General features: G+C 41.8%; 1 protein-coding gene across 1 annotated transcript in view; it reads right to left on the minus strand.

Annotated features, from left to right (window-relative positions):
* The window catches only part of LOC138014097 (uncharacterized), a 69,711-nt gene that overhangs the window by 38,236 nt on the left and 3,975 nt on the right, over positions 1-27,500 (minus strand). The window contains 14 exon segments of the mRNA XM_068861125.1: positions 343-1,182; positions 2,661-2,884; positions 4,486-10,273; positions 11,987-13,751; positions 15,255-15,412; positions 17,032-17,754; positions 18,350-18,709; positions 20,667-20,954; positions 20,957-21,313; positions 22,853-22,952; positions 23,816-24,138; positions 24,800-24,953; positions 25,425-25,705; positions 27,164-27,499. Coding sequence (XP_068717226.1) covers positions 343-1,182; positions 2,661-2,884; positions 4,486-10,273; positions 11,987-13,751; positions 15,255-15,412; positions 17,032-17,754; positions 18,350-18,709; positions 20,667-20,954; positions 20,957-21,313; positions 22,853-22,952; positions 23,816-24,138; positions 24,800-24,953; positions 25,425-25,705; positions 27,164-27,499 — 11,697 coding nt within the window.

The raw sequence follows: 27,500 nt of genomic DNA on the forward strand, positions 1-27,500 counted from the left end.
ACAATGTGTAACCGTACATCCTGTGCCCAAGTTCAGGAGTTGCCATAAAGCCATTATGGTGACAACCGGGAGGGCACATTGTATACATATTGTATTACGCTCACTGTTCATACAGTTTGAGCACTCTCTGGATTGGGTGGAGAGCCTCATAATAGGTGTTCACTATTGGCATAATGCTTCGCTCACTGCTTGCAGTTTGAGCACTCTTGTGACTCCACAATGCAATCCAACAATGTGTAACCGTACATCCTGTGCCCAAGTTCAGGAGTTGCCATAAAGCCATTATGGTGACAACCGGGAGGGCACATTGTATACATATTATATATATATATATATATATACATATATAACAATGTTTTTCTACGGGTGGCGGTGCTGCCTCTTTGAAGGCTTCCTCGTCTGATGAGATTTCAGATAATCTTTTGTTAATTGCTTCAGGGATGTTCTTTATTATGCAAGGGGGATGGTTAGATTTGCTGTGGACATAGAGCGGAGTAGTTACAGGCTTCGAATATGGCTTGTACTTCTCAGTGGTTAAGTCTAATGTTACGTCAAGGAAATTTACAACCTTTTTGTTGGCCTCAACAGTAATGCGTAGGTTGTTTTTGGCGAACACTTTGCATATTTCTTTTTTGATTTTTTCGATATTTTGTGGGGTTTGGTCGATTACTGCTAAGCCGTCATCTCTGTAAAGCCCAATTTCCATGCCGTGAGAAATTGCTTTAAGCTGCGAGAGCATGTAGATCCCCACTAATTCGCACGTTTCAGCTCCATCATAACTACCCATGGTGACATCGAAGAGCGTGCCGGTGTTTCTCTTCTGCCAAGGGTTTCCGTTGTTGAAAAGAAGGGATTGTTTGGCTTGTAAGATTATGTGACGATCATCATCTGAAATGGTCACATAATTGGCTGCGAAGTCAAGGGCACGCTGGAGTAGTGTCTCTGATATGGAAGGGTAGAATTCCACTACATCGAAGGTTATGAAAGCACACCTCTGTTTGTTAGGCAACTGTTCGAACCATTGCAGCACAGAGGAGGTGTTTTTCCACTGGTTTACTCGCGTGGCGTTCAGCAGTTTCTTGTTGATACTGTCGAGGATTTTTTTGCTGATCTTTCCGATCTCCTGTTTTGACGGGTTAATTAATCTGCACGTTGGTTTATTCTCAAAATTGTCCTTGTGGTCTTTAAGGGTGATAAAAGCTTCTTTTGTAGCGGTCGTTTCAACACGGTCGTCAATACGGAGTTTCTCGGAGATGGCGAAACCACCAAATGTCATTCAAAAACGAAAGTAAAAAGAATGACACCGAACTGAGCAAACATCTATGGCAGCTAAAAGACAACAGGACTTTGTAAATCATGCAATCAGGTGGCCATATGATGAGCGCAAAACAAGATCCCAAGAGAAAGCCTCTGGAACCACGCCAGTACTAAAAACAACAGAACCCCGCCCAGGGGCTCTAAAAAGTAATAGAATCCCTGAACAGGGCCTGTGAGAATGCCGATATGCACAGCGTAACTGAAAAAAAGCCCAACTGGTTGCACAATTACTCCAGTGAATGATTAATTAAACCTTATTCTATTTTTGGAATTAAACTCGGATCTTTTGTTCAAGCCGTAAGGTTGGAGGGTGCATAACTGTGCGCACCAAAAGGCCTCTCTTGTGAGTAAAACCTTGTCCATATCATCAGTTGTTTATTTTAAATTATTAGTTTCGATGTCTGGTGATTAACGCCTTTTTCGGAATAGAGCTAACTATTTCTTATCTCACGTATTGTCCACTTAATGAATTCCCATCGCACATATTATTGTGATTTTTTATAATTTCTTTATAATTTTTTTGTAATTTTAAACATTTTACACCGTCTGATTCATGGTTTTGTATAAATAGCGCAAGTTCAGTTGTGCCAGGTATTTTTAGTTTTTAGTTCTTAGCGTGTACTGAAGAAGCCCGAAGGGCGAAACGTTTACACGAGATTAAATTGGAATCATACGACTACAATTTCGGGCTTACGCACGTAGAAACATGATGCGCATGGTCAGTTCGGGAAAACGAAAGCTTGCGAGTCTCTTGACATCCTGAACTGTGTTGTATGAACAGCAGTGAGCGGAAACTGACCGGGTTAAATTTGGCCACGAAATGAGAGCGAGAACTACAATTTTTCAAATTCACATCTTGTGCTTTAAACAATCTCCTGTTAATCAATTCTTGTTCTTTTAAAAAGAGATAAATGCAGTGTGCTACTAAGTGAGATCGTAAATCAAATCATACGCAAACAGAATCCACTGTTGGTTTTTGACGACAAAAATAAAACGGAAAACCCGGAGAAAAACCTCTCGGAGAAGAATAGAGAACCAACAAACTCAAACCCACATTTGACGCAGAGTCTCGAAATGCATCCCGGGCCACATTATTGGAAGGCTAATGATCCCACCACTGCTCTCCAGGGTAAAAACGTTGTCGACTAACGAAATAAAGTACAATAAGGGTTGATAACAATGTGGCAATCATGAAATAGGCCACCTTATGACCCAATAACCAAGGGAGGCAGGAGTTAGGAATTTGCTGAAGAGACAGGAAACTCTTGCGGTTAAGTCAAATCTGATGGTCGCTATTGCTATCCCAAACTCTGTTGATCCCTGAGACCTTTCTTGTTCCTTACCTTTGCCTTGGATTTGGAAGAATCCTGCTGGGATGATGAGGAATTCCTTCGTCATGTCGTCCGGTAATTTGTCCAAATTTCCTGTCACATTCTTGCATTTATTCTCGTAACATTCTTTTATTTTCCAATTATAAAGTATTTTCTTGTTACCAGAAGATTGCCCTTCGTCTTTCAATGTCATTTTACTTGCCGGGTTTACTTTTCGGGCACAATTTCTAATGCACCTAAAAGGCGAACGCAAATGAAACATTGATTATGTTATGGTAATGAGCTTATATACCTCACATATCGCGTACAGTTTCATGGCGATTTACAGTTCTCTGAGAGATAAACCACCAACATCGGGGGTCTCCTCCTTCCTCTTCAAGAACAGTGCGTGGGTTCTTTAAAGTCCCACAGTATTGACTAACAGGAAGGGTGGTGAGACGGGACCTATACGGTTTACACTCCTTTGGCCGGTTTCTCGAAAGTCCCAAAAACTTTTCGGGCCCGAAAAGCCATTTGTGAAACAGGCACCCGTTGTTTTGGAAATCCGATCTTTTAACATGTTTTAAGGTAACAAAAAGAAAAAGGAATATGAAGTTTGACGACTTAAATCCTCTCCGTTCTTGGGATACAAAAAGAATTTTGACACCCGAAAATGACCCATAAAGTTTCGGGACTTTCGAGAAACGGGCCCCTTATCAGAGAAGACTCGAAAGTCTAACTATTTGAAGCGGATCAAATTACAACTTTGAAGACGAAACTTTCTCCTCAATTTTTTTTAAGATCCTGAGTGTTGATCCGACCGAGGTACGAATTCTATGTACCAATCCTGGACTTGTCCGGATTCGAACTTGTCACATTGTCTTTTTTTTTTTTTATTATTTTTTTTTTTCTGGTGTTAGTGTTATAGTCCGTCTTTTGTGATCCTCGTGCATCAGATCTTTTTAATCCTGTTAAAAGAAATGACAGTTTTGCTTTCATCTTCAAAGTCTTTCTTTGGCGCGGCGTTTAGCTGAGGACCAATAGCATCGTTGTACTGCGATGTCAAAACCCATCGCAACTCACAATCCCTTAATTTGCTCTGGCGAGGAGCTCCTAACCCTTGAGGCGTCAGCTTTTCAATCCCCAAGGACGGACAGTTTACTTCGATCAACTCAAAGATAATTGATAAAAGTTAAGTGGTAAAGTTGATTCTCCCGAGTTCTCCTACACCGAGGCAGTACAGCAGCTTCTAACAGTTTCCTCCCAACTCTGGTCAAATGGCAGACAATTAAGTTTTTGCTTGACTAGATTAAAACCGATATCGTGTTACGATAACGACAACAGAGAAAATGATACCGTGCCCCATATAAAGCAGAGAAAGAAAAGAAATCGTGCTTCGATAATGATATCGTGCTACGATATTGGCCAGACTGAAAACGATACCGTGTTAAGTTACTGATCGTAGTAAAAACAACAGACCTCTTTCATATTGGCGGCCAAATAAAATATTTTTTAAAAAATATTTGTTTCAAAATGAGGGCAGTAGGTCTAATGGACCACTTTAAAGTTGTCTGCTTAGTTACATGGCCTATGAATAAAAGCGAGGCTGGAGTTGACCATGTTTTGATAGAAACCTCACTGCTTTTCTTATGTAAATTTTTATTAATTAGCAATGACAACAACATCATTAGCAGACGAAAGGGAAGGAGATCTGATCATAACAATGTCAACACCAGCCTCACTCTAATTTAAAGGCCAGGTAACTAAGCACACAACTGAAAAGAGGTCTATTAACATAAATACAAAAAAATGTAAAGGAGGTCGCCACTTATGAAAGTGGTCTATATTGTGCTCTTACTTGATATTCAAGGTGGGAGGATCGCCGGGTTCAATCGTAATATTCTGTTGTGCAAAGGCTAATTTCCGTCCCTTTTTGCCCAGGACAAATGTAATCACGTAGGTGGTGTTCGCCTTCATTTGTGTCGCGTTCAAGGTAATTTCAAGTTCGCTGAAGTTTAGTCGACCAGGACCAGATTTAAAACAGCCGCCGCCTGTCCCGTTTTTTGCAGGAGGAGTTGGAAAATTTACAAGCGATGTAAAATTTTCTGGCAGTGTAAACGTCTCATCCTTCCGCCTGCAAAACCACGCAAATACATAGTCGTTGTCCAAGGAATTGGAATCAGAATCAGGGTCGTAAGACTCTCTGGCACTTATTTTAACTGGTTTCTTATTTCCTACAGTCTTCTCCGATTCCGATCCTCCGTCGATAATAGCAATGAGCGGGGATTTCGTTATTTTTAGGACAAATGTTTTCTCGCTGAAGATACCCGGTGATTCTGTCATGTTGATCACAAAACGAGCTTCCACGTGACTGCAGTAGTTGAAATATTTTGGTGGTATAATAAGCTCGGATCTAGCTACATTAAGTTCTTTTCTATTTTTGGGTCTATTTTCACACTTCGAATCATCAATTGTCCATCTGAGGTCTGTTCTATAGTTAAAGCAGTGAAGCTTGTTGTAGGTCTTGATAATTATCTTGTCGGAGCGCTTAAACTCCCTGATCGCCCCGTCATCGAAACCAGGGACCTCAATTATCGGAAACGTGCAGAAACGCTTTGCAACAGCTACCTTCATTATCTTTTTTAAACAGGAGACTCGGTTGCTTGCGTCCAACGAAACGTCAAACTCACCAACGATATCGTACCTGTGATGGAAACGCGTTCGGTTAGATATTACAGTTGCATTCTGACCACTACAACCTGTGCCTGACTTGTAGTATTTATTTTCTTCATCTTGGTCGACGAAAGAAATGTTAAAACACGAATCGCTGCCAAACTCTTTCGCTGTAAGAGTAAAATTCACTGCCTGGTTTTGCGTGGAAGGCCCATCGTTTTTAAATGAAACATTCAGAATGCTTTGCTCTAGTTCAAGGGTAATCACTTCTGTCTGACGACTAACGGCATTTTCCGCCGTCAAGGTAATGTTATTTTTTCCAGTATTAACGAACTTATGCCTACTGCTCAAGCCCGTTTTGTTTTCATTGCCGGGAAAACTCCAAGTATAAGTCACGTTGGTGCCGTTTGCAGAAGCGTTGAAGAAGACATTGTAATCCAAGGGAAACACGTTTTCTGGAAGGGACAGGTTGCAATAGTGCCGGCTAAGTTCTGTGTAATTCGCGGTCCAATTGAGGTCTTTGACAGGATTCTGAACGATGATCCTACAAGTATGGCTATCATTTTTCGAGTTTCTGTTGGAGAATATAACATTGATGTTGTATTCTCCGGCCCTCGAGTAGGAATGGTGCACGGTCCATCCTCCGTCTGGGAATTCTCGATGGAAGTAACGCGTGCGTTCACTCGAGTTATCTCCAAAATCAAGAAAGCCGTTTACGTTGGTCCCATTTCTTACTGTTGCTATCGCCGTGACAAAATCATTCACTGCAACGTAAAGTACACCGGTGCAACGATCGCCTCCAGCTATGGTCAAATTGCCGCGCCATATGGCAAGAACGGCGCCGTCCACTGGTGTCTCCACATAAACCGTGGTTATCTTTTTTACACAGGAGACTCGGTTGCTTGCGTCCAACGAAACGTCAAACTCACCAACGATATCGTACCTGTGATGGAAACGCGTTCGGTTAGATATTACAGTTGCATTCTGACCACTACAACCTGTGCCTGACTTGTAGTATTTATTTTCTTCATCTTGGTCGACGAAAGAAATGCTAAAACACGAATCGCTGCCAAACTCTTTCGCTGTAAGAGTAAAATTCACTGTCTGGTTTTGCGTGGAAGGCCCATCGTTTTTAAATGAAACATCCAGAATGCTTTGCTCTAGTTCAAGGGTAATCACTACTGTCTGATGACTAACGGCATTTTCCGCCGTCAAGATAATGTTATTTTTTCCAGTATTAACGAACTTATGCCTACTGCTCGAGCCCGTTTTGTTTTCATTGCCAGGAAAACTCCAAGTATAAGTCACGTTGGTGCCGTTTGCAGAAGAGTTGAAGGAGACATTGTAATCCAAGGGAAACACGTTTTCTGGAAGGGACAGGCTGCAATAGTGCCGGCTAAGTTCTGTGTAATTCGCGGTCCAATTGAGGTCTTTGACAGGAGTCTGAACGATGATCCTACAAGTATGGCTATCATTTTTCGGGTTTCTGTTGGAGAATATAACAGTGATGTTGTATTCTCCGGCCCTCGAGTAGGAATGGTGTACGGTCCATCCTCCGTCTGGGAATTCTCGATGGAAGTAACACGTGCGTTCACTCGAGTTATCTCCAAAATCAAGAAAGCCGTTTACGTTGGTCCCATTTCTTACTGTTGCTGTCACCGTGACAGAATCATTCACTGCAACGTAAAGTACACCGGTGCAACGATCACTTCCAGCTATGGTCAAATTGCCGTGCCTTATGGCAAGAACGGCGCCGTCCACTGGTGTCTCCACATAAACCTTTGTTATCTTTTTTACACAGGAGACTCGGTTGCTTGCGTCCAACGAAACGTCCATCTCACCAACGATATCGTACCTGTGATGGAAACGCGTTGAGTTAGATATTACAGTTGCATTCTGACCACTACAACCAGTGCCTGACTTGTAGTATTTATTTTCTTCATCTTGGTCGACGAAAGAAATGTTAAAACACGAATCGCTGCCAAACTCTTTCGCTGTAAGAGTAAAATTCACTGTCTGGTTTTGCGTGGAAGGCCCATCGTTTTTAATTGAAACATTCAGAATGCTTTGCTCTAGTTCAAGGGTAATCACTACTGTCTGACGACTAACGGCATTTTCCGCCGTCAAGATAATGTTATTTTTTCCAGTATTAACGAACTTATGCCTACTGCTCGAGCCCGTTTTGTTTTCATTCCCGGGAAAACTCCAAGTATAAGTCACGTTGGTGCCGTTTGCAGAAGCGTTGAAGGAGACATTGTAATCAAAGGGAAACACGTTTTCTGGAAGGGACGGGCTGCAACCGTGCACGCTAAGTTCTGTGTAATTCGCGGTCCAATTGAGGTCTTTGACTTCATCTTGGATGACAACCTCAGCCTGTGCAAAGCCGAAGCTTACTTCATTAGAGACATTAACCGTTGCGATGTACACACCGCATTTACGAGGGTAAGGGTGAGTTTTCACTCTAGTATTCCGTACTTCGCCATCTCCATAACGCCAAATGTAGCTAAGAGGGCCCGATGGTTGAAGTGAGCCTGGGAACGAAATATTGAAAGTGATGTTACTTTCTGAACTTTTCCTAGGAGAATCAGTTGTTATCATGACCTTGTTGACAGGATTCTGAACGATGATCCTACAAGTATGGCTATCATTTTTCGGGATTCTGTTGGAGAATATAACAGTGATGTTGTATTCTCCGGCCCTCGAGTAGGAATAGTGCACGGTCCATCCTCCGTCTGGGAATTCTCGATGGAAGTAACGCGTGCGTTCACTCGAGTTATCTCCAAAATCAAGAAAGCCGTTTACGTTGGTCCCATTTCTTACTGTTGCTGTCGCCGTGACAGAATCATTCACTGCAACGTAAAGTACACCGGTGCAAGGATCGCCTCTAGCTATGGTCAAATTGCCGCGCCTTACGGCAAGAACGGCGCCGTCCACTGGTGTCTCCACATAAACCGTGGTTATCTTTTTTACACAGGAGACTTGGTTGCTTGCGTCCAACGAAACGTCAAACTCACCAACGATATCGTACCTGTGATGGAAACGCGTTGATTTAGATATTACAGTTGCATTCTGACCACTACAACCTGTGCCTGACTTGTAGTATTTATTTTCTTCATCTTGGTCGACGAAAGAAATGCTAAAACACGAATCGCTGCCAAACTCTTTCGCTGTAAGAGTAAAATTCACTGTCTGGTTTTGCGTGGAAGGCCCATCGTTTTTAAATGAAACATCCAGAATGCTTTGCTCTAGTTCAAGAGTAATCACTACTGTCTGACGACTAACGGCATTTTCCGCCGTCAAGGTAATGTTATTTTTTCCAGTATCAACGAACTTATGCATACTGCTCGAGCCCGTTTTGTTTCCATTGCCGGGAAAACTCCAAGTATAAGTCACGTTGGTGCCGTTTGCAGAAGCGTGGAAGGAGACATTGTAATCCAAGGGAAACACGTTTTCTGGAAGGGACGGGCTGCAAGCGTCCTCGCTAAGTTCTGTGTAATTCGCGGTCCAATTGAGGTCTTTAACAGGATTCTGAACGATGATCCTACAAGTATGGCTATCATTTTTCGGGTTTCTGTTGGAGAATATAACAGTGATGTTGTATTCTCCGGCCCTCGAGTAGGAATGGTGTACGGTCCATCCTCCGTCTGGGAATTCTCGATGGAAGTAACACGTGCGTTCACTCGAGTTATCTCCAAAATCAAGAAAGCCGTTTACGTTGGTCCCATTTCTTACTGTTGCTGTCACCGTGACAGAATCATTCACTGCAACGTAAAGTACACCGGTGCAACGATCACTTCCAGCTATGGTCAAATTGCCGCGCCTTATGGCAAGAACGGCGCCGTCCACTGGTGTCTCCACATAAACCTTTGTTATCTTTTTTACACAGGAGACTCGGTTGCTTGCGTCCAACGAAACGTCCATCTCACCAACGATATCGTACCTGTGATGGAAACGCGTTGAGTTAGATATTACAGTTGCATTCTGACCACTACAACCAGTGCCTGACTTGTAGTATTTATTTTCTTCATCTTGGTCGACGAAAGAAATGTTAAAACACGAATCGCTGCCAAACTCTTTCGCTGTAAGAGTAAAATTCACTGTCTGGTTTTGCGTGGAAGGCCCATCGTTTTTAAATGAAACATCCAGAATGCTTTGCTCTAGTTCAAGGGTAATCACTACTGTCTGATGACTAACGGCATTTTCCGCCGTCAAGATAATGTTATTTTTTCCAGTATTAACGAACTTATGCCTACTGCTCGAGCCCGTTTTGTTTTCATTGCCGGGAAAACTCCAAGTATAAGTCACGTTGGTGCCGTTTGCAGAAGCGTTGAAGGAGACATTGTAATCAAAGGGAAACACGTTTTCTGGAAGGGACGGGCTGCAACCGTGCACGCTAAGTTCTGTGTAATTCGCGGTCCAATTGAGGTCTTTGACTTCATCTTGGATTACAACCTCAGCCTGTGCAAAGCCGAAGCTTACTTCATTAGAGACATTAACCGTTGCGATGTACACACCGCATTTACGAGGGTAAGGGTGAGTTTTCACTCTAGTATTCCGTACTTCGCCATCTCCATAACGCCAAATGTAGCTAAGAGGGCCCGATGGTTGAAGTGAGCCTGGGAACGAAATATTGAAAGTGACGTTACTTTCTGAACTTTTCTTAGGCGAATCAGTTGTTATCATGACCTTGTTGACAGGATTCTGAACGATGATCCTACAAGTATGGCTATCATTTTTCGGGTTTCTGTTGGAGAATATAACAGTGATGTTGTATTCTCCGGCCCTCGAGTAGGAATGGTGCACGGTCCATCCTCCGTCTGGAAATTCTCGATGGAAGTAACGCGTGCGTTCACTCGAGTTATCTCCAAAATCAAGAAAGCCGTTTACGTTGGTCCCATTTCTTACTGTTGCTGTCGCCGTGACAGAATCATTCACTGCAACGTAAAGTACACCGGTGCAACGATCGCGTCCAGCTATGGTCAAATTGCCGCGCCTTATGGCAAGAACGGCGCCGTCCACTGGTGTCTCCACATAAACGGTGGTGTTGATTTCTTCGCTATCGACCAGGTTCGTCACATTAACGGTGACATGGTACTCGCCGGGCTTGGTGTACTTATGCCTGCTTATAGCCACGAAAACGTCCCCCACCGAAATGCTCCGGTTAACGATTGTGGAATTTCCGTCACCATAGTCGACGATGATATAAAGTTCAGAGCCTTGAGTCAATCTCCAATTGATTTCTGCTTCCGCGCGAACTGCTACTGTGTGATTGAAACTCGTATACTCCAAGCCCTCTATTAGATCCTGGACGATAATCTCAGCGCAATTAACAACCACTGAACTTATGTCATTGAAAGTGATCAGGGTAGGCCTGTAGCGCCCCGCCTTGGTATAAACATGAGGTATAACTTTTTCAGTGGTGATTACAACCTTTCCGTCCTTGGTGTTCAACCGATATCTAACTTCATCCCCTTGATGCTGCGAAATCGTAAAGTTAAATGTCTGATTTGTCTCAAGGATTTTTTTCCTAAGCGAATCAGTTGTTAAAATGACCTTGTTGACAGGATTCTGAACGATGATCCTACAAGTATGGCTATCATTTTTCGGGTTTCTGTTGGAGAATATAACAGTGATGTTGTATTCTCCGGCCCTCGAGTAGGAATAGTGCACGGTCCATCCTCCGTCTGGGAATTCTCGATGGAAGTAACGCGTGCGTTCACTCGAGTTATCTCCAAAATCAAGAAAGCCGTTTACGTTGGTCCCATTTCTTACTGTTGCTGTCGCCGTGACAGAATCATTCACTGCAACGTAAAGTACACCGGTGCAACGATCGCCTCCAGCTATGGTCAAATTGTCGCGCCTTATGGCAAGAACGGCGCCGTCCCCTGGTGTCTCCACATAAACCGTGGTGTTAATTTCTTCGCTATCGACCAGGTTGGTCACATTAACGGTGACATGGTACTCGCCGGGCTTGGTGTAGTTATGCCTGCTTATAGCCACGAAAACGTCCCCCACCGAAATGCTCCGGTTAACGATTGTGGAGTTTCCGTCACCATAGTCGATGATGATATAAAGTTCAGAGCCTTGAGTCAATCTCCAATTGATTTCTGCTTCCGCGCGAACTGCTACTGTGTGATTGAAACTCGTATACTCCAAGCCCTCTATTAGATCCTGGACGATAATCTCAGCGCAATTAACAACCACTGAACTTATGTCATTGGAAGTGATCAGGGTAGGCCTGTAGCGCCCCGCCTTGGTATAAACATGAGGTATAACTTTTTCAGTGGTGATTACAACCTTTCCGTCCATGGTGTTCAACCGATATCTAACTTCATCCCCTTGATGCTGCGAAATCGTAAAGTTAAATGTCTGATTTGTCTCAAGGATTTTTTTCCTAGGCGCATCAGTTGTTATCATGACCTTGTTGACAGGATTCTGAACGATGATCCTACAAGTATGGCTATCATTTTTCGGGTTTCTGTTGGAGAATATAACAGTGATGTTGTATTCTCCGGCCCTCGAGTAGGAATGGTGCACGGTCCATCCTCCGTCTGGGAATTCTCGATGGAAGTAACGCGTGCGTTCACTCGAGTTATCTCCAAAATCAAGAAAGCCGTTTACGTTGGTCCCATTTCTTACTGTTGCTTTCGCCGTGACAGAATCATTCACTGCAACGTAAAGTACACCGGTGCAAGGATCGCGTCCAGCTATGGCCAAATTACCGCGCCTTATGGCAAGAACGGCGCCGTCCACTGGTGTCTCCACATAAACCGTGGTGTTAATTTCTTCGCTTTCGACCAGGTTGGTCACACTAACGGTGACATGGTACTCGCCGGGCTTGGTGTAGTTATGCCTGCTTATAGCCACGAAAACGTCCCCTACCGAAATGCTCCGGTTAACGATTGTGAAATTTCCGTCACCATAGTCGACGATGATATAAAGTTCAGAGCCTTGAGTCAATCTCCAATTGATTTCTGCTTCCGCGCGAACTGCTACTGTGTGATTGAAACTCGTATACTCCAAGCCCTCTATTAGATCCTGGACGATAATCTCAGTGCAATTAACAACCACTGAACTTATGTCATTGGAAGTGATCAGGGTAGGCCTGTAGCGCCCCGCCTTGGTATAAACATGAGGTATAACTTTTTCAGTGGTGTTTATAACCTTTCCGTCGCTGGTATTCAACCGATATCTAACTTCATCCCCTTGATGCTGCGAAATCGTAAAGTTAAATGTCTGATTTGTCTCAAGGATTTTTGCACTATCCAGAACCACTCCATAAACTTCACGTTGGACGCTAAGATTTCCCACAAGAGTCTCGTTATTCACTTTATTAGTGGCTGTAATTTCTATTCGGTGCCAGCCTGGCTGAGTAAGGTTTTTAACATACATGCCGAAGAATATTGCAGCCGGTTGTTTAGCGTTGGTTAAGTTCTTTGCTTCAGTAGAAGCGTCAGGGTATGTAATTGTCAGATTAAAGTCAACGTGGGATCCATGAAACAATATCCAGCGGACGCGAGCTGTTGTTCCATTTTCGATGGCCAGAAGGGAAGTGTTTTCAAAGTGCAGCCCGGTAATTCTCTCTTGGATGACAACACTGCACCAGGCGGCTGCTATTCCGATGTCATTTCCAGTGATGATAGTCACGGTCTTCGAGCCAACGGTAGAATTGAAGAGGTGCGTGGCCCACGGGATCAAGCTGGTCGCGTTACTTTGGTCACCAAAATCCCAGAAATATGTCACGTTGCTCCCGTGACTCGTGCTCACAGTGAAATTCACAGACTCGGCGAATGAAAGAGCTTCAGGAGAATACAACTGCAACCCCGTGATAGTCTGCTGTAGACAAATATGCTTAGTGTCGTTCTTTCTTGTCATCGAGTTTCCGATTGATAAGAGAACGTTTTCGTCTCCTACGGTTTGAAAAACGTTCTCCAATTTAGATTCAGAGTCAACGGAATAGAAAAACGCTACGGCCGGCGCATAAGAAACCTGACTGGGGCTTTCCTCTGTCCACGGATAGCGATTCCCCCGCAGAGTCGAACAATTTGTGCCGTTAATAATCGAACTTGCAAAAAACAAAGACGAACCAAATGTGGTAGTTTTCAACGATGCAGCCGGTCCAGAGGAAGGGAAACGAACGCCAAAGACATCGCCGGGTTCGAGTTGAAGACTTTGATTCGATGTATCAAGTAAGATGCGTTTAGGACCGCTCGTTGTGTAAGCCATGTAAGCCGCAATCTTTTCAAAGTCAAAATTTCCGTTGTCCATGGTATGGTTTTGTCGACAGCCCAAATTTGACTCCGTACATCTTCCTCCAAAAAGGCTAAACGAATTATTACCTACGCAGCTCGTTAAGACGTTCTCTGCGGTACATGTTGATGAGTTGGCCACGCACATCTTTTGCAGTTGACAATAACTTTCTTCAGCATTTACACACTTTGGTCTAAAAACCTGAAGAGAGAAATGAAATGAAACTTTAGATCCGTAAACATAACATAAGCTCGAGTTTAATTCAGATGTTTGATATAAACAAGAAATTAAATATATGTAACTTCCCCTTGCGTTTAGATGAGCCTATGTAAACACAGAAAAAGTCTTCTATGGATTGTTTTCATGTGAAGTTACGGCGGTCATGTTGATGTACCTAAACAAAGGAACAGCGGCCACGTTGTTGTACCCAACTAATCCTCTGGGAACAAATTTCTAGTTTCTAAAGAAAGTGAGGAACCAGGAACACCGGAACACCCCGGAACACCGCAACACTCCGGAACACCTGGAAGTAACCAAAAACCCTCAACTTGGCTAGCCCTAGGCCTAGATAGGCATTAAGTTGGTTTTCAGGCCTAGGTTTAGGACACCGGAACACTCTTGAACACCCTGGAAGTAACCCAAAACCCTCAATTTGGCTAACCCTAGGCCTAGATAAGCATTAAGTTGGTTTTTAGGCCTAGGTTTAGGACACCGGAACACTCTTGAACACCCTGGAAGTAACCCAAAACCCTCAATTTGGCTAACCCTAGGCCTAAAAACCAACTTAAGGCCTATCTAGGCCTAGGGTTAGCCAAATTTAGGGCTTTGGGTTACTTCCAGGTGTTCCGGAGTGTTCCGGTGTTCTGGTGTTCCGGTGTTCCCGAGTGTTCCGGTGTTCCTGAGTGTTCCGGTGTTCCGGTGTTCCGGTGTTCATGGTTTTAGTACATGCCGGTTGCAAACCATCTATAGCATAATTGTAATTCATTCGCTGGGAGTTAAACTATCCTTTAACTTATTAACATTAACAAACAACCAAGCACGAGTTGAACACTGATTCCAAGTGACAGAAATTGCAAATGTCATCGAAAAGACGAAGTGGACACGAAAAGCAGTGCATAAAACTTTTTTTTGATTCAAATATAAGTGCTTTTAACACTTTTTTTAAAAAAGCTTTTATCAATGCTGGTATACTGCAATCATTTATTGGATATAGTTTTTAATAAAGTTGGGTTTTCTTTTACAAAGAAGAAAGAAGTAGCACGGTGTCCTCTCATCTTATTTTCTTTAAAAAATGTTGGTGTGAATGAAGACCAACCCAACCAGTAACGCTGCCATTTCTTCATCAAGAACCATGCTTGAGCAGTGGGGGGACTTTTTTTGTCTGCTGTTAAGAATTTGAAGACGATGAAAAAATTCAAATCAAAAGAGACGTTTTACATGGGCAGCTAAATCCTGATAGAATCTAGGTATAAAAGGGAAGATATCTATTTACAAACATTGCTTTTTTATTCAAATGTGCCAGCCACAGGAACAAAAGATCATTTGTTTCGACAGCCAATAATGCTCTGGTTGGAACATTAAATAACAATAGGTGACATCAACGATATATTACCTATACGTTCTCCCTGGGTACGTGTTAAGCCAGTTTTTGCCTGAAAAACATTTCTGTATTATAGTCTTCAGCATTTAAACGGAAAAGAGTACCTGAATTTCTAAAGAGCCACCTTGGTCGAGATCCAGTTGCAGAGCCACTAGTTTCCCTTTACTTGAGGCATCCATTCCAGCTAATAGATACAAACCATCCGAGGTGAGTGGTGACCCTGATTCACCAACTGCAGTTCCCAACTGTATGAGAGCTGCGTCTACAAAGAGAGCAAATAAATCCACATGATTAGTGTTCTTCAAATCGCCCAGGGATGATTTTTACATATTAAATGATTAAATGGATGCAACAAGTGATTTACTTAGCATTTAAATTACAAAATCCACACAATTGTTCTCTAATGACCAAATGAATGAGCAATCCACCCACTCACTAATTGACCATTAATTAATGACAGTGCCTACTAATTCAAAGGTATTTTGGTGAGGTTTACTGAATGTGCAGGAAAAGCAGATCTTAACAAGAGTTATTGAAATTCAAAAGAAAATTGGGGATTATTTAAACCACGCATTTTTCGAAGAAAATTAATCAACAATTTTTGTTAAAAGCTATAAAATACAAAGCAAAGTATGGCGTTCTCTTACAAATTGAAGCGTAATTACCCCCGATTTTCATTTCAGATACCAATGAGCACTTGATAAGTTCTGCTTTCTCCGCATTGTTTTGAACAGCACAAAAACACCCATAGGAAATCCGAATATCTCGAGATGCACATAACATATGCATGATAACAATAATAGGCACCGTCCTTAAGTGGTGACTGAATAGCTACACAGCAACCTCCAGCAACCCACCCATTCATTGACCTTTAAGGGAATCTTTGCTGACATCATGGTTTTCCATTTTGGTTCAATAACATATGAGTTTCCTCACAGAAGGCATCATGCTATTTACAATTTGATTTCAAAAAGTAAAAGAACAATGTCATGTAAAAATTCGTTAAATCTCTAATTTTAAGCCGTTTAGCTTTGATAACAAGCCAGTTATTAGCCGTCAAAAACCGATAAATTCTGATTGGGTGGCAAAAGCTATAATGATCATATACATTCTTTGTAAAATTTCAAATTTTCAAAGCATCACTGCTCAGAGATTATGCTATATAATTATTGCGTTCATATTTTTCAAGATCTGAGAGATCGCTTATTATGCGATGCACTTTCATTATTCAGTACTTTATTCTCGGCGGCTGACTGATTAGATAACAATGGGCGTATGCTAATGAGACAGAAATGTAATCAAAGATTTGCCTATTGAGTACAACTGACCAAAATGGTTCACTGACTGGCTGACTCAGGACTCAGTGACTCAATCACTGAGTTACTACTGGCTAACTCATGGACTAGCCTGCAAGCAGGCTCTTCCATTGAAAATGGCATGCAGTCGACCGTGGTCAACAAGAACCATAGTTTTCTGGTTCCAGTTTTCGATTATTCCTGAGCCCGTTCTGCTGGACAAAGGTTACGGAGGCTCTGGGAACGAGATTGCCTAAGCAAAAGCTGCCATGTGTTTACGTAAAGGATAGATTTCTTTGCCGTTTTCGTCTTGACAACGATGTGAAATGACTCAATTTGAAGTTGCATGAAGGACAAGTGCAATCAACGAAATCTTTTAATTTCCTCTCCAGCTGAGTGTGTGACACCATTGAAAGCCATTCAAGCCCATTTTAGTCCTGGAAAGTTTACATAGTTTAGTATAGTTTAGTTATTTATTTATTTATATAATATAGTTTATATTTACTTTCCGTAAAGAAAGACTTATGAGAATAACGTTGCGTGAAGTTCTCGTAAACCTCGTCGTTTTTGCTTGATTGTGACTTACCAGGTAAACAACCTCCAAACGGAACTTCTCTGTTTTCAAACTTTACCAGCGCGTCTACGTCTGATCCATAGCGAAACTTTACAGAGCAACTGACTGTCATATTGATTGGAGCGCAAGTTGGACAAAATACTTCCAGCCCTGTCACATTGGATAACGCTGTCACTTTGCTGTAGGATTCAACCTCTGACCTGTGGCCGGTTTTGCTGTGTTTCACTATTGCTTTTCCCCGGACGTCGAAAGTTCTAGCTTCTAAAACTATGAACGAAGCAAACTCTTCACTTGTGTGATAAATATTCCCATCTCCAAGATATGCTGTGTAGGCCTCTACCACATGATCAGCCTGCAAAATAGGGGTGAAGGTTATGTTGAAGAACGACAAAGTTTGAGCGGACGCATCTGAAGACAGCCTCAGACTCAGAGGCCGCACATCAACCGATGTGTAAACGGCAAGGTGGTTGCCATAACCACCGCATTTTAGGTCTCCAGAACCGAAGCACGAAACTGAACACATGTCTGAAGCGCGCTCTTCCATCGTTTCTAATGTAGAATTTGAGCACAGACATAAATTGCCTTGCTTGACTGCCGCATACGTGAAGTACCAATATCCACAAGTGTGCATACAGAGGCCTGGGGTCACATGACTTGGTTTGTAACCACCCGGGTTGAAAATAAACGCTGGTGAACGAGGATTGTCTTGATAACAACCCAAATAATTATAGGCAGCTGCAAGAAATGGAATGAAATTTTCGTTAGTGATAGTCCCAGAAAATTAACATAATAAATGGAATTATAATATAATATAATATTATTATTATATTATTATAATACACGTATAATTGAAATTATACTTTCAATCATACACCGATGTAGGCTCGATTGTACTTGTCCAGCCGTTTTCTGCGCCCGCGTTCCTCAGCGCACACCACGACTAGCCAATTGTGTTTTCTACCAATCAGAAAGTCGCCTGCCTGCCAAGTACAAAATATAATAGACCATATTCGTATTCTCAATATTGGACTGGAACTAGCCCTTGCAAAGGAGCCTAATGCGGGGAAATATATTAAAAAGTATTTGTATTTGAAAAGATTTCCCCGCATTAGCCTCCACTGCAAGCTAGTTCCAGTCCAATACAGAGAAATAAGAAGATGGTCTATTTTAGCTGAATACAAAATACAATTGCGACGGGTGCTACGTCACAGACAAACGACGTGGACCAGTGATCCATTCTTTGGGAGGAGGATGTTAAGCGCACACTCAAAACGGCTGGAAATCGAGGACACTGACTTTTCCAAAAGCGTGAAACAGTCGCTGCCCATACCTTTTTCACAAACGTATTTAGGCTTATTATTGAAGCAATTCACTGTTTTCCAGTCTCCATTGACATCCATCACAACACAAGGATTGCTTCCACGTGACCCGCTCCATTGACTGAATGAGACTTTCGCACCATCTTTCCAGTGGAAGGCAACGCCTTGGGTATCTCGTTCAAGTCCGATCCACACCTCCCCCAATATCAAAGAATGCACAAAAGAGTTTTCACCCATTGAGGTGATCTTTACCAAGTCCGCAGCATCAACCAGGCATGCGTTACGAGCTCTAGATGCCGAAAGGTTTGCAGACGACACTCGATAACAGGAACCGTCGAAATACTCCCAACCCAGTGCACAGATGTCAGGATCTGCAATAGGGAGAGTACAAAGACATCAATGGACCCTGTGGGTCAATTCGTCAATGCAAATAATATGACAGTGGGATATCAAAATTAACGAAATTTATATGACGGAGTTGATTGGACTTCATGAGATTTTGGAGAGAAGGTATCATTTTTCTTTTCTTTTTTCTCAAAATCAATATTATTTTCCATAGAGGATTTCTTGCCAATATTTTGTGTGGAACTGGGCTGGTTGAAGAGATCCCCGCTTTTATCTCCAACTCGTTTCAAGTCCATGTTGGAAGAACTAACTCATAATGGATCACGTATGGATCGATGAAGCCAGAGATTTGGCCGCCTCCAGTAACCGTCAAAGCCAGTAAATCTAGTTGACAGTATTGGACAACCATCCCATCCATGTCCAATACTGTCAACTGGATTCTATCGGAAAAAACAGAAGCTCTATTCGACCGGTTTGTTCTATTTGGTGAATAGAGAAATTTTTGGACGATCCGACAAGTAGAGTTTTCTATCCGACAACTGCATGATAAAAACTACACGTAACCCATAATCCCTCGATTCGCTCTGACGAAGGGCTAAAGCTCGAAACGTCAGCTTTTAGAATCTCTGTACGGTGGCCAATTTACATTAACTACTCCGTTGATAAAACCAAATTTTTGTATAATACTTTCCCACCGACGCAGCACCACAGTTTCTTTAGAAACTACCCCTTGAAACTTTCAACTTGGCCCGACAACACCGTAACGTGAACACCTTTCGTAACTCCCGCAATTGACTACTCGTAATTGCGTCAGTGGATTTCAAGTAAGATTCGTTCAACAATATGGTACTGTTCAGAGATCCCCTTCGCACTTTCACATGAATAGTGCATGAGTTTCTCTAAACGATTGTGGAATATCGTGAACTATTTCTAACCCTACTTGTCGGATCGTCCAAAACATTCTCTATTCGCCAAATAGAACGAATCGGTCAAATAGACAAGCTTCCACCCGGGTCCCAGAATATCGTGGAATATTTATAAGTGTTGCTAATGAGATGCAAATGTCAGATGGAAAACTCTATGTGTCGGATCGTCCAAAACATTCTCTAATAGCCAAATAGAACGAATCGGTCAAATAGACAAGCTTCCACCCGGGTCCCAGAATATCGTGGAATATTTTTAAGTGTCGCTAATGAGATGCAAATGTCAGATGGACAACTCTATTTGTCGGATCGTCCAAAACATTCTCTATTCGCCAAATAGAACGAATCGGTCAAATAGACAAGCTTCCACCCGAGTCCCAGAATATCGTGGAATATTTCTAAGTGTCGCTAATGAGATGCAAATGTCAGATGGAAAACTCTATTTGTCGGATCGTCCAAAACATTCTCTATTCGCCAAATAGAACGAATCGGTCAAATAAGACTTCTATTTTCTCCGATAGAATCTAGTTGACAGTATTGGACAACCATCAAATTGTTCTTCGATATAGTTAACGAGTTAAAAAGGGGCTTAAGCTCTTATTAAAAGCTAAGAAATTCTGACCAATAAACCCTATGCGTAGCTTAGCTGAATTCAAACCAAATGTCGTTGAAACGTATATATACCTACGTTATTTGAGTCAAACGCATGAGAATTTTATCTTGGTATTTTCGAGTACAGCACAATTACATCCGAGGATTTAGTTAAATACGTTCGACTGATAATGTCCATTCATGCTACTCAAGTAAAGAACACTTAAAACGAGCTTTTTCACTTGTTTATTTTCTTGACAGTTTATCGCGGAGAAGACCGGAAAGAGCAATTATTATTCTGGGGAAGGGTGGGAGCAGACAATCATTTGGGGACATCTTGTTCTGAACTTTAAAAAAAATTGGCCACGCACAAAAAATTTCGCGACTCGTTCTACGTTAGGACAGCATGTTGCTAGTCTAGGTACTTTCGGGTGTAATTCAAGAGTTCCTTATCATTTTTCAAGCTTACCATTGCAGGAATGAAGTTTTGAAGACCTTTCCTCTCGGAGCTCCTCAGTCCAAAGTGCAACATCTCTTATCTTAGCCTCAGCGTACATGGCCTTTTTGACCACTGGCCGACCGATCATAACTGCGGTGTGTGACGTGGTAGATAGCGTGACAGCCCTTCCAGTGGTGTCACGCAGAACATGAGTGCCATCCCCAAGAATGACAGCATTTAAACCATTTTCTCTGCTCCAGCTCATTTCAACTGTCTGCCACATGAATTTCCTATAGAAGGACTTCACCTCCCAAATTTCTCCTTGACTTGCAGGGCAAAATGGACAGTGGTATCGTTGTAGTACACATTGATGGCCGCAGAAGAGAACAGATATCCTGTCCCGTATCCAGACACAAGCATTTTGAAACTCAGAGAAACTCCATCAGGGCACTGTAACGGGTCGCTGATACAGCTATTTGGAAAGTCTCCGAGATGAAGCCAAGAGGATACTCCATCAAGAGCAAGAGCTAGCGAAGCAAAGCCCAGGTTGGATAAAGATGCTTTTTGTATGATTCCTGCACCATGGATCTTTCCCATTGTGACCCCTTTATTGTTGAAATCCCGAACTGCCGGCTTGTCCAAGGGCCAATAATGAGCTGCATCCATGTAGCACTGATCTAATTGAATATTAGAGCAGCTTTCAATTGAGTGTGAAAAGTAATTAGCGAAATACTTTGGTTTTGCATTACTTCACTCAGTGATTGGTTCAAAGTTCTCGCGCCACTTTTTCAACCAATCAGAACTGAAACCAAAACCAATCGTGGCTTACTCGTGCACATTTTCCTGAGCTTTTTGTCGGCTACTTGTAATTACTTCGAGTTTTGATTGGTTTACCGGATCGTCTCCGTCCTTTTCGAGTGGCCAAAGTAATTACTTTGGTTTTGGTTTACGACACCCGATTGAAACTCGCTCTAAAATTGGGAATTCAATTTGTATTTACTGTGAAAATTAGGTTTTTTAGGCTCTATTGTTTTCACTTTTTCACAGTCCATTTCAGAATCAACAACATCATAACAACGCCACATCCTCTCTCACACGATAATAGACAATAAGCCACTTCGGAAAATATCATAATACTCTTTGTTTGTCCCCTAAAATTTTGCATAAGCATTGTTTCCAGTTTCTCCTAGGACTCACAATGGTCCCAAGAGAAAACAAAAACAATGCTTATGCAAAATATGGGGAGACAAACAAAGAGTATTATGGTATTTTCCAAAGTGGCATATAGACCTTTCTCACTTGTAAATTTTGTTTTCCCAATACAGATCATGTGATAATACTCAGGAGGTTTGGTCCTTTGTTTTGTTCATTAAAAAGAGTACATGCAAGCATGAATATGTCTGTATGCACTCTTTTTAATGAACAAAACAAAGGACCAAACCTCCTGAGTATTATCACATGATCTGTATTGGGAAAACAAAATTTACAAAAGGTCTATTGTTTATGCTTCACGTAATTTGCAACAAAGCCCTTGAAAACAGATAACAACGGGGAATTGTACAAATGCTGATGATGTCCATCAAATGCTAATGATACATATATTGTTAATGCCATTCAACATGGCGGCGATGACTTTACGTAAAAACCACCTAAAACAACATGTAATGACAACAATATTTAAAAAATAATCATCAGTGTCAGTTTCACCACCATTATAATCATTGTCATTAATTTAAATTAGCAATGATACCTCTAATTTCCTGTTGTTGGCAGGCATTTTGTTCTTTCAGACGAAAATAATTGCGACTTTTGCAATAAATGTTTGCTGGCAAATTTTTGCTAAGGCTTTCAATCCAGGACATACTGTAAGTGGATTTTCTACCACTGAATTCATATAGAGCTCGAATATCGTTGATTTTTGGAGAAAGAAGAAGACTGGGATACACGAAATCCAAAACCTTACCAGGAAGGGTTTAGAGCAAAAAAGAGAACTCAACTCGCACGTGACACCGAGTGCGAGAATCTAAGTCATGTGACATCAATGAATGCAGGGCCAGCCCCTTTCGCTAAAAGTAAAGTTGATTATCGGCTTTGCTTTTAAATTGTATCTGACTCCCATGTGCAGTTGTCACTGGATCTGTGAATCGTTAAGCTTTACGCCTCTGATTTAAACTCAAAATCTGTTCCTTGATAAACAGGGTATTTATTCAACTTACCAGTGCGTCCACAAATGTGAAGCGTAGCCACTGAACTATTCGTAAGGAAGAAGGCATACTTTATCTTGATAGGTTTTGCATCTCTCCAGTACAGGTAAATCTTTAGTACAAAAATAAATAATAATTGTAAGACTTCAACGAAAGCGATCCCAAGCCCATATCGATTTTTAATGGGGGCGCAATGCAACATTCTCAGCGATCAATGTTTAACATTCGAGGTGACTCTTCAGGCCAATCAGTACAGACGATGACTATGAAAAGAACTAATCATAATTTTAGCAGGTTAAAAGCGCGGGAAAATTCCGCGGCAACGAACACGTGACTTAGAAGTTCCTTCTAATTGGCTTTGAAAGTTAGTGGCGGGAGATTTTTCGCTATCATAAATTTAGATGTCAGATGTTACAGGATATGTTAGTTACACTCTGGGCCACTTACATGAATGATGAACAAAAACAGAATTCGTCGTCTATCTACAAATTATTATTAGAGGGTATGGATGGGGTTAACTTATAACTGAGACTCGGAAAATTTCAAGTGTTAGCTGAGGAACGATATGTTTTTTAACTAATAGCTGAGAATTGTTGATGTGTTTTTTTAACTGTTAGCTGCGAAATGGCCAAAATTTAGCTGGCAGCTGAGAAATGGGTGAAAATTCCGCTGATTGCTGAGATTCCAGTACCCCCATCCTGACCCTCTTGTTAAAATCCGTTCAATCACGCAGGCCTCCTGAACCGTTTAGTAGAGCGATTCTTTGCCCACAGTTAACAAAAATGTAAAGGGATTGTCTCAAAACCCAATCTTTTGCTGTTAAAAATTTCATAACAAGTTTCCACGCAAAGAGCTTTCCACTTCTCAAATAACTAAGCATAGTTTAAATTCGGGAAAACGGGAACCAGCAAGCGGAAAGAAATCTCAAGAGGTTACAATAGTCAGTTCTCTTTATGACCTTTAAACGGTCTTTACCTGTTCTCCAGAGCCAAAAAGCAGTCTGTCTTTTTCCACTTCAATCCAAAATGATAGTGTCTCGTTTTCTCTTAAATGGCCGACAATGTTTCGCCTCGCCAGTTCTTCACTCGTGCCATTTTCAATTCGTTTCAACACGCAGTCTTTGTTGGCCACTGAACCAATGATAATCTCATAACGTGAGCTAGAGGCACGCGATTCTTTCGTGAGGAGCACATGAACTTGGTCATCGGCGTGAATCATGAGCGGGAATTTCGTTGTAAATAAGCGATACCGGGATGATAACACGTTTGGTTTAAGTTGTACAACATCACAAATCGTTTCTAAAATTTAAAATATGAGGTTTGTTAAAAGATGCTTCACTGTATCCTTAACCTACGTAACGAACACTTCTTTGGGGAAAGCGATTTCCAAACTTGAGCGCGAAGAGCCTTTTCCTGCCAGTTTGGCAAGAAGCACTGTTCCAAATGTAATGCAGGATATGTTACTTACACTCTGGGCCACTTACATGAATGATGAACAAAAACAGAATTCGTCGTCTATCTACAAATTATTATTACAGGGTATGAATGGGGTTAACTTATAGCTGAGACTCGGAAAAATCGTTTCTAAAATTTAAAATATGAGGTTTGTTAAAAGATGCTTCACTGTATCCTTAACCTACGTAACGAACACTTCTGTGGGGAAAGCGATTTCCAAATTTGAGCGCGAAGAGCCTTTTCCTGCCAGTTTGGCAAGAAGCACTGTTCGATGAAAGCTATCCTGCGATCAAGATATCCGTTTCATGGATTGCGTGTGATTGCACCAGAGTATGAAAGTGTAATTTGTCTAGGACTGTAGAAGCAATATCTTCTATCTCTATTAACGGTTATAAGGGATTGAGTGACGCAAATTTTAAAATATCATTCTGCTACCCTTTAAACGGACGTACCCCCACGTATTGCGTGCCTATGATTTCAAGATAGGCCCGTAAGACGTACTTACTTTGATTACAGAGTTCGTTGTAGATCTCTATTTCCTTGATCCCGACTGCACCGCTGTCTCCGTACACTTTATTCACTGTAAACTTTATCCACTTTGCTTGGCGAGACAGGAATGTGAATTCCTGGAAATCTGATGTATTTGCAGCCAATAAGATCTGCAAAAAAAATTATCTGACGTTAATTTGAAAGTGTTAAAATAAATCTGTGCTCACCACAGGCGTAAAATACCTATTTGAATCAAGAAACTATCACGATAGCGTAAAATAATGCCTCTCCCATCCTGCGGTCTCACCCATAGTCTTTATCAGATTTACAATTAAAGCTAGCAAGGATAACATCTCGCTAATGTTACGTGCATATATCTACTTAGTTCACCGCTCCCCTTAAGGGCTTTTCAGGGCCAATGAAACATCAAAGAAGTGACAGAACAAAACAACAATTTGAACAACTGTTACAAGGGCAGCAGCGGAGTTAAACCTCAGACTACCGCGATCAAATTCAACGAATCTCAGGGCAAGCGACCTAATCAAAGCGCCGCACTGCTTCCCTCCGTTTGTCAACTATCCTTTATGATTCTAAACGAGCGTTTGCTTTTGGTTTTAGTTTGGTCAGAATTCCGATCTTACCTTTTCATAGGAACAGTCGCTGAACTCCATCAGAATCTCTTTTATTTGACGCCCTGAGACATTTTGCATAATTCGTAGCTTGTTGATGGTAAAGATGGTATGGAGGTCAATTTTTATGAAAGAGCCAACTGTTCCACTGGGCGCTGATTCCCAGCCAGAGCTGACATTTTCGTCGATTGTATTTTTGCATGTGGTTGAGACACCACTGCTTGAAGACTCGTTCAGACAGTTGCCTCCATACTTCTTACCTGCCACGTTAAATGGGCTGCAAGTTGTGGACACTGAAAACAAATCCGACGAAAACCGAAAATGAAGCTGTTTGGAATTGAGATTTAGCCACAAGAGCTAAAACCAGGATTACTATCAATACGCCCGCCCAAATGACAAACTGTGATCTGTAAAACGCGCCTTTTTGCGGGCCAAGCGGGAAATGCTCGGGCTGAAAATTTATTTCCCGCCCTGATTCTGATTGGCTGCAGAGATTTCAAACAACTTCGCTTGGCCAATGAGATCCTGAGGATACCATTTTAATGCCAGAGTTGGCGCGAATTTTTGCGAATGAGTTTTCTTGCTTTTTTTCCTCAATTTTTGCTCTTGTTTAGCTGATCGTGTTGTAGCTACAACTTTCCATATCATAGTTTCATGCCATGTCTCTGTTAAACATTTATTTCTTATTAAATAAATTTGTACGATTTGGCCTTATGTATTGATAATAATGATAATCACGCGACTTTTGTCGGACATATAGTTTATTTGTGTCCCAGCCTCGTAGCATCATTTGCATCCTCGCTCCGCTCGGGCGCAAATGATGCTACTCGGGCCACAAATAAACTGTATGCCCTCCAAAAGTCATGTGATTGTCCTATTAACCGTGGCCTTGCCCTCCCATTGGGGAGTTTAAGCAAAAAAAAACGGCAACGTCAACAAATACGTCACTCCATAATATAACTTGACGCTATCGCAAGAGTAAATTCGCGATTCAGTTATTCCGTTTTGTTAACCTTGTACAATACGGGCCAACTATCCTGTACCTGGATGGGTACGAGCAGGTTTAAAGTAAAAATATAAAATGAATGGCTCTTGTTAAATGCTCACGTTGTCGTGAGCATTTATAAAATTAGTTGATTTTACGTTGTTGTTAGCGTGGAATGTGACAATGAAATGTACGGATATTCGTGCCGCACGTGCAGCACGCGAGTATTTTCCTTTCTTAACCAATCATAACCTTGCTTTGTGGCGTTGTCGTTGCCGTGGCAGTAGTCTTTTCTTAAACTCCCTATTTTTCCGCAGATAGAGCTGGCTGCATGCATTTGCACTGTTGTGATTGGCTCATTTTAGGCTAGGTTGCGTGCGTGTGACTGGCCTAACTTGAGGAATTACTTAGGTTTTTTTACTGCACTAAAATCGAAAATAACTCAGTGCTATATGGTCAGCATGTAGGTGCAATAACCGTACACGGATATAGAGCGCGTGATTAACGACAGCAGAAACCTCAAAAACTATAAGTTTTCATCGCAAAAACAAGCGCTTTGCCAATGTGTTATACATTATGGTAGATTTTCTTCCCGTACTCTGGAAAAAATAGAAATGGAAAAAATGAGAAGTTTGTGAAGAGGATGAGAAAAGAACACTCCGCTTCCACGACGGCGCGGAAAAGTGACTAATAACCATCGCTTCTCTTATATTAGCCGATTGGTTTGCGGATACTCAATTTCAAACCGATTTAAAATAAGCCTTACGTGATGGCATGTAGGAGCACTCGATTGGAATAACGGCTGCGATTTCAGCAGGCCCAGAACCATTACCCTTAAACAAATCTTGTTTCCAGTCTACAGTCTTGTTCCCCTTGTAACCAATCAAAGCGTAAGCCGTGTTCTCGACAACGGAGCCTATATTCGGGGAGCCCAGTTCCTGAAGTTTACTTGAAGGAGGCCTGTTGCTACTTGTAGCGCCAGACTCTTGTATTGCAACCAGTATTATCGAGTCTTTTGGAAGGCTGTCGACAAATGTTCCGATTTTGTCGCAATCTCCTTGGCTTGCGAAACAATCATACGCAGCTGAAGCGAAGAACCGACC

Source organism: Montipora capricornis, chromosome 8 (assembly GCF_036669925.1).
Source record: "Montipora capricornis isolate CH-2021 chromosome 8, ASM3666992v2, whole genome shotgun sequence".
In the NCBI taxonomy this organism is placed as follows: Eukaryota; Metazoa; Cnidaria; class Anthozoa; order Scleractinia; family Acroporidae; genus Montipora; species Montipora capricornis.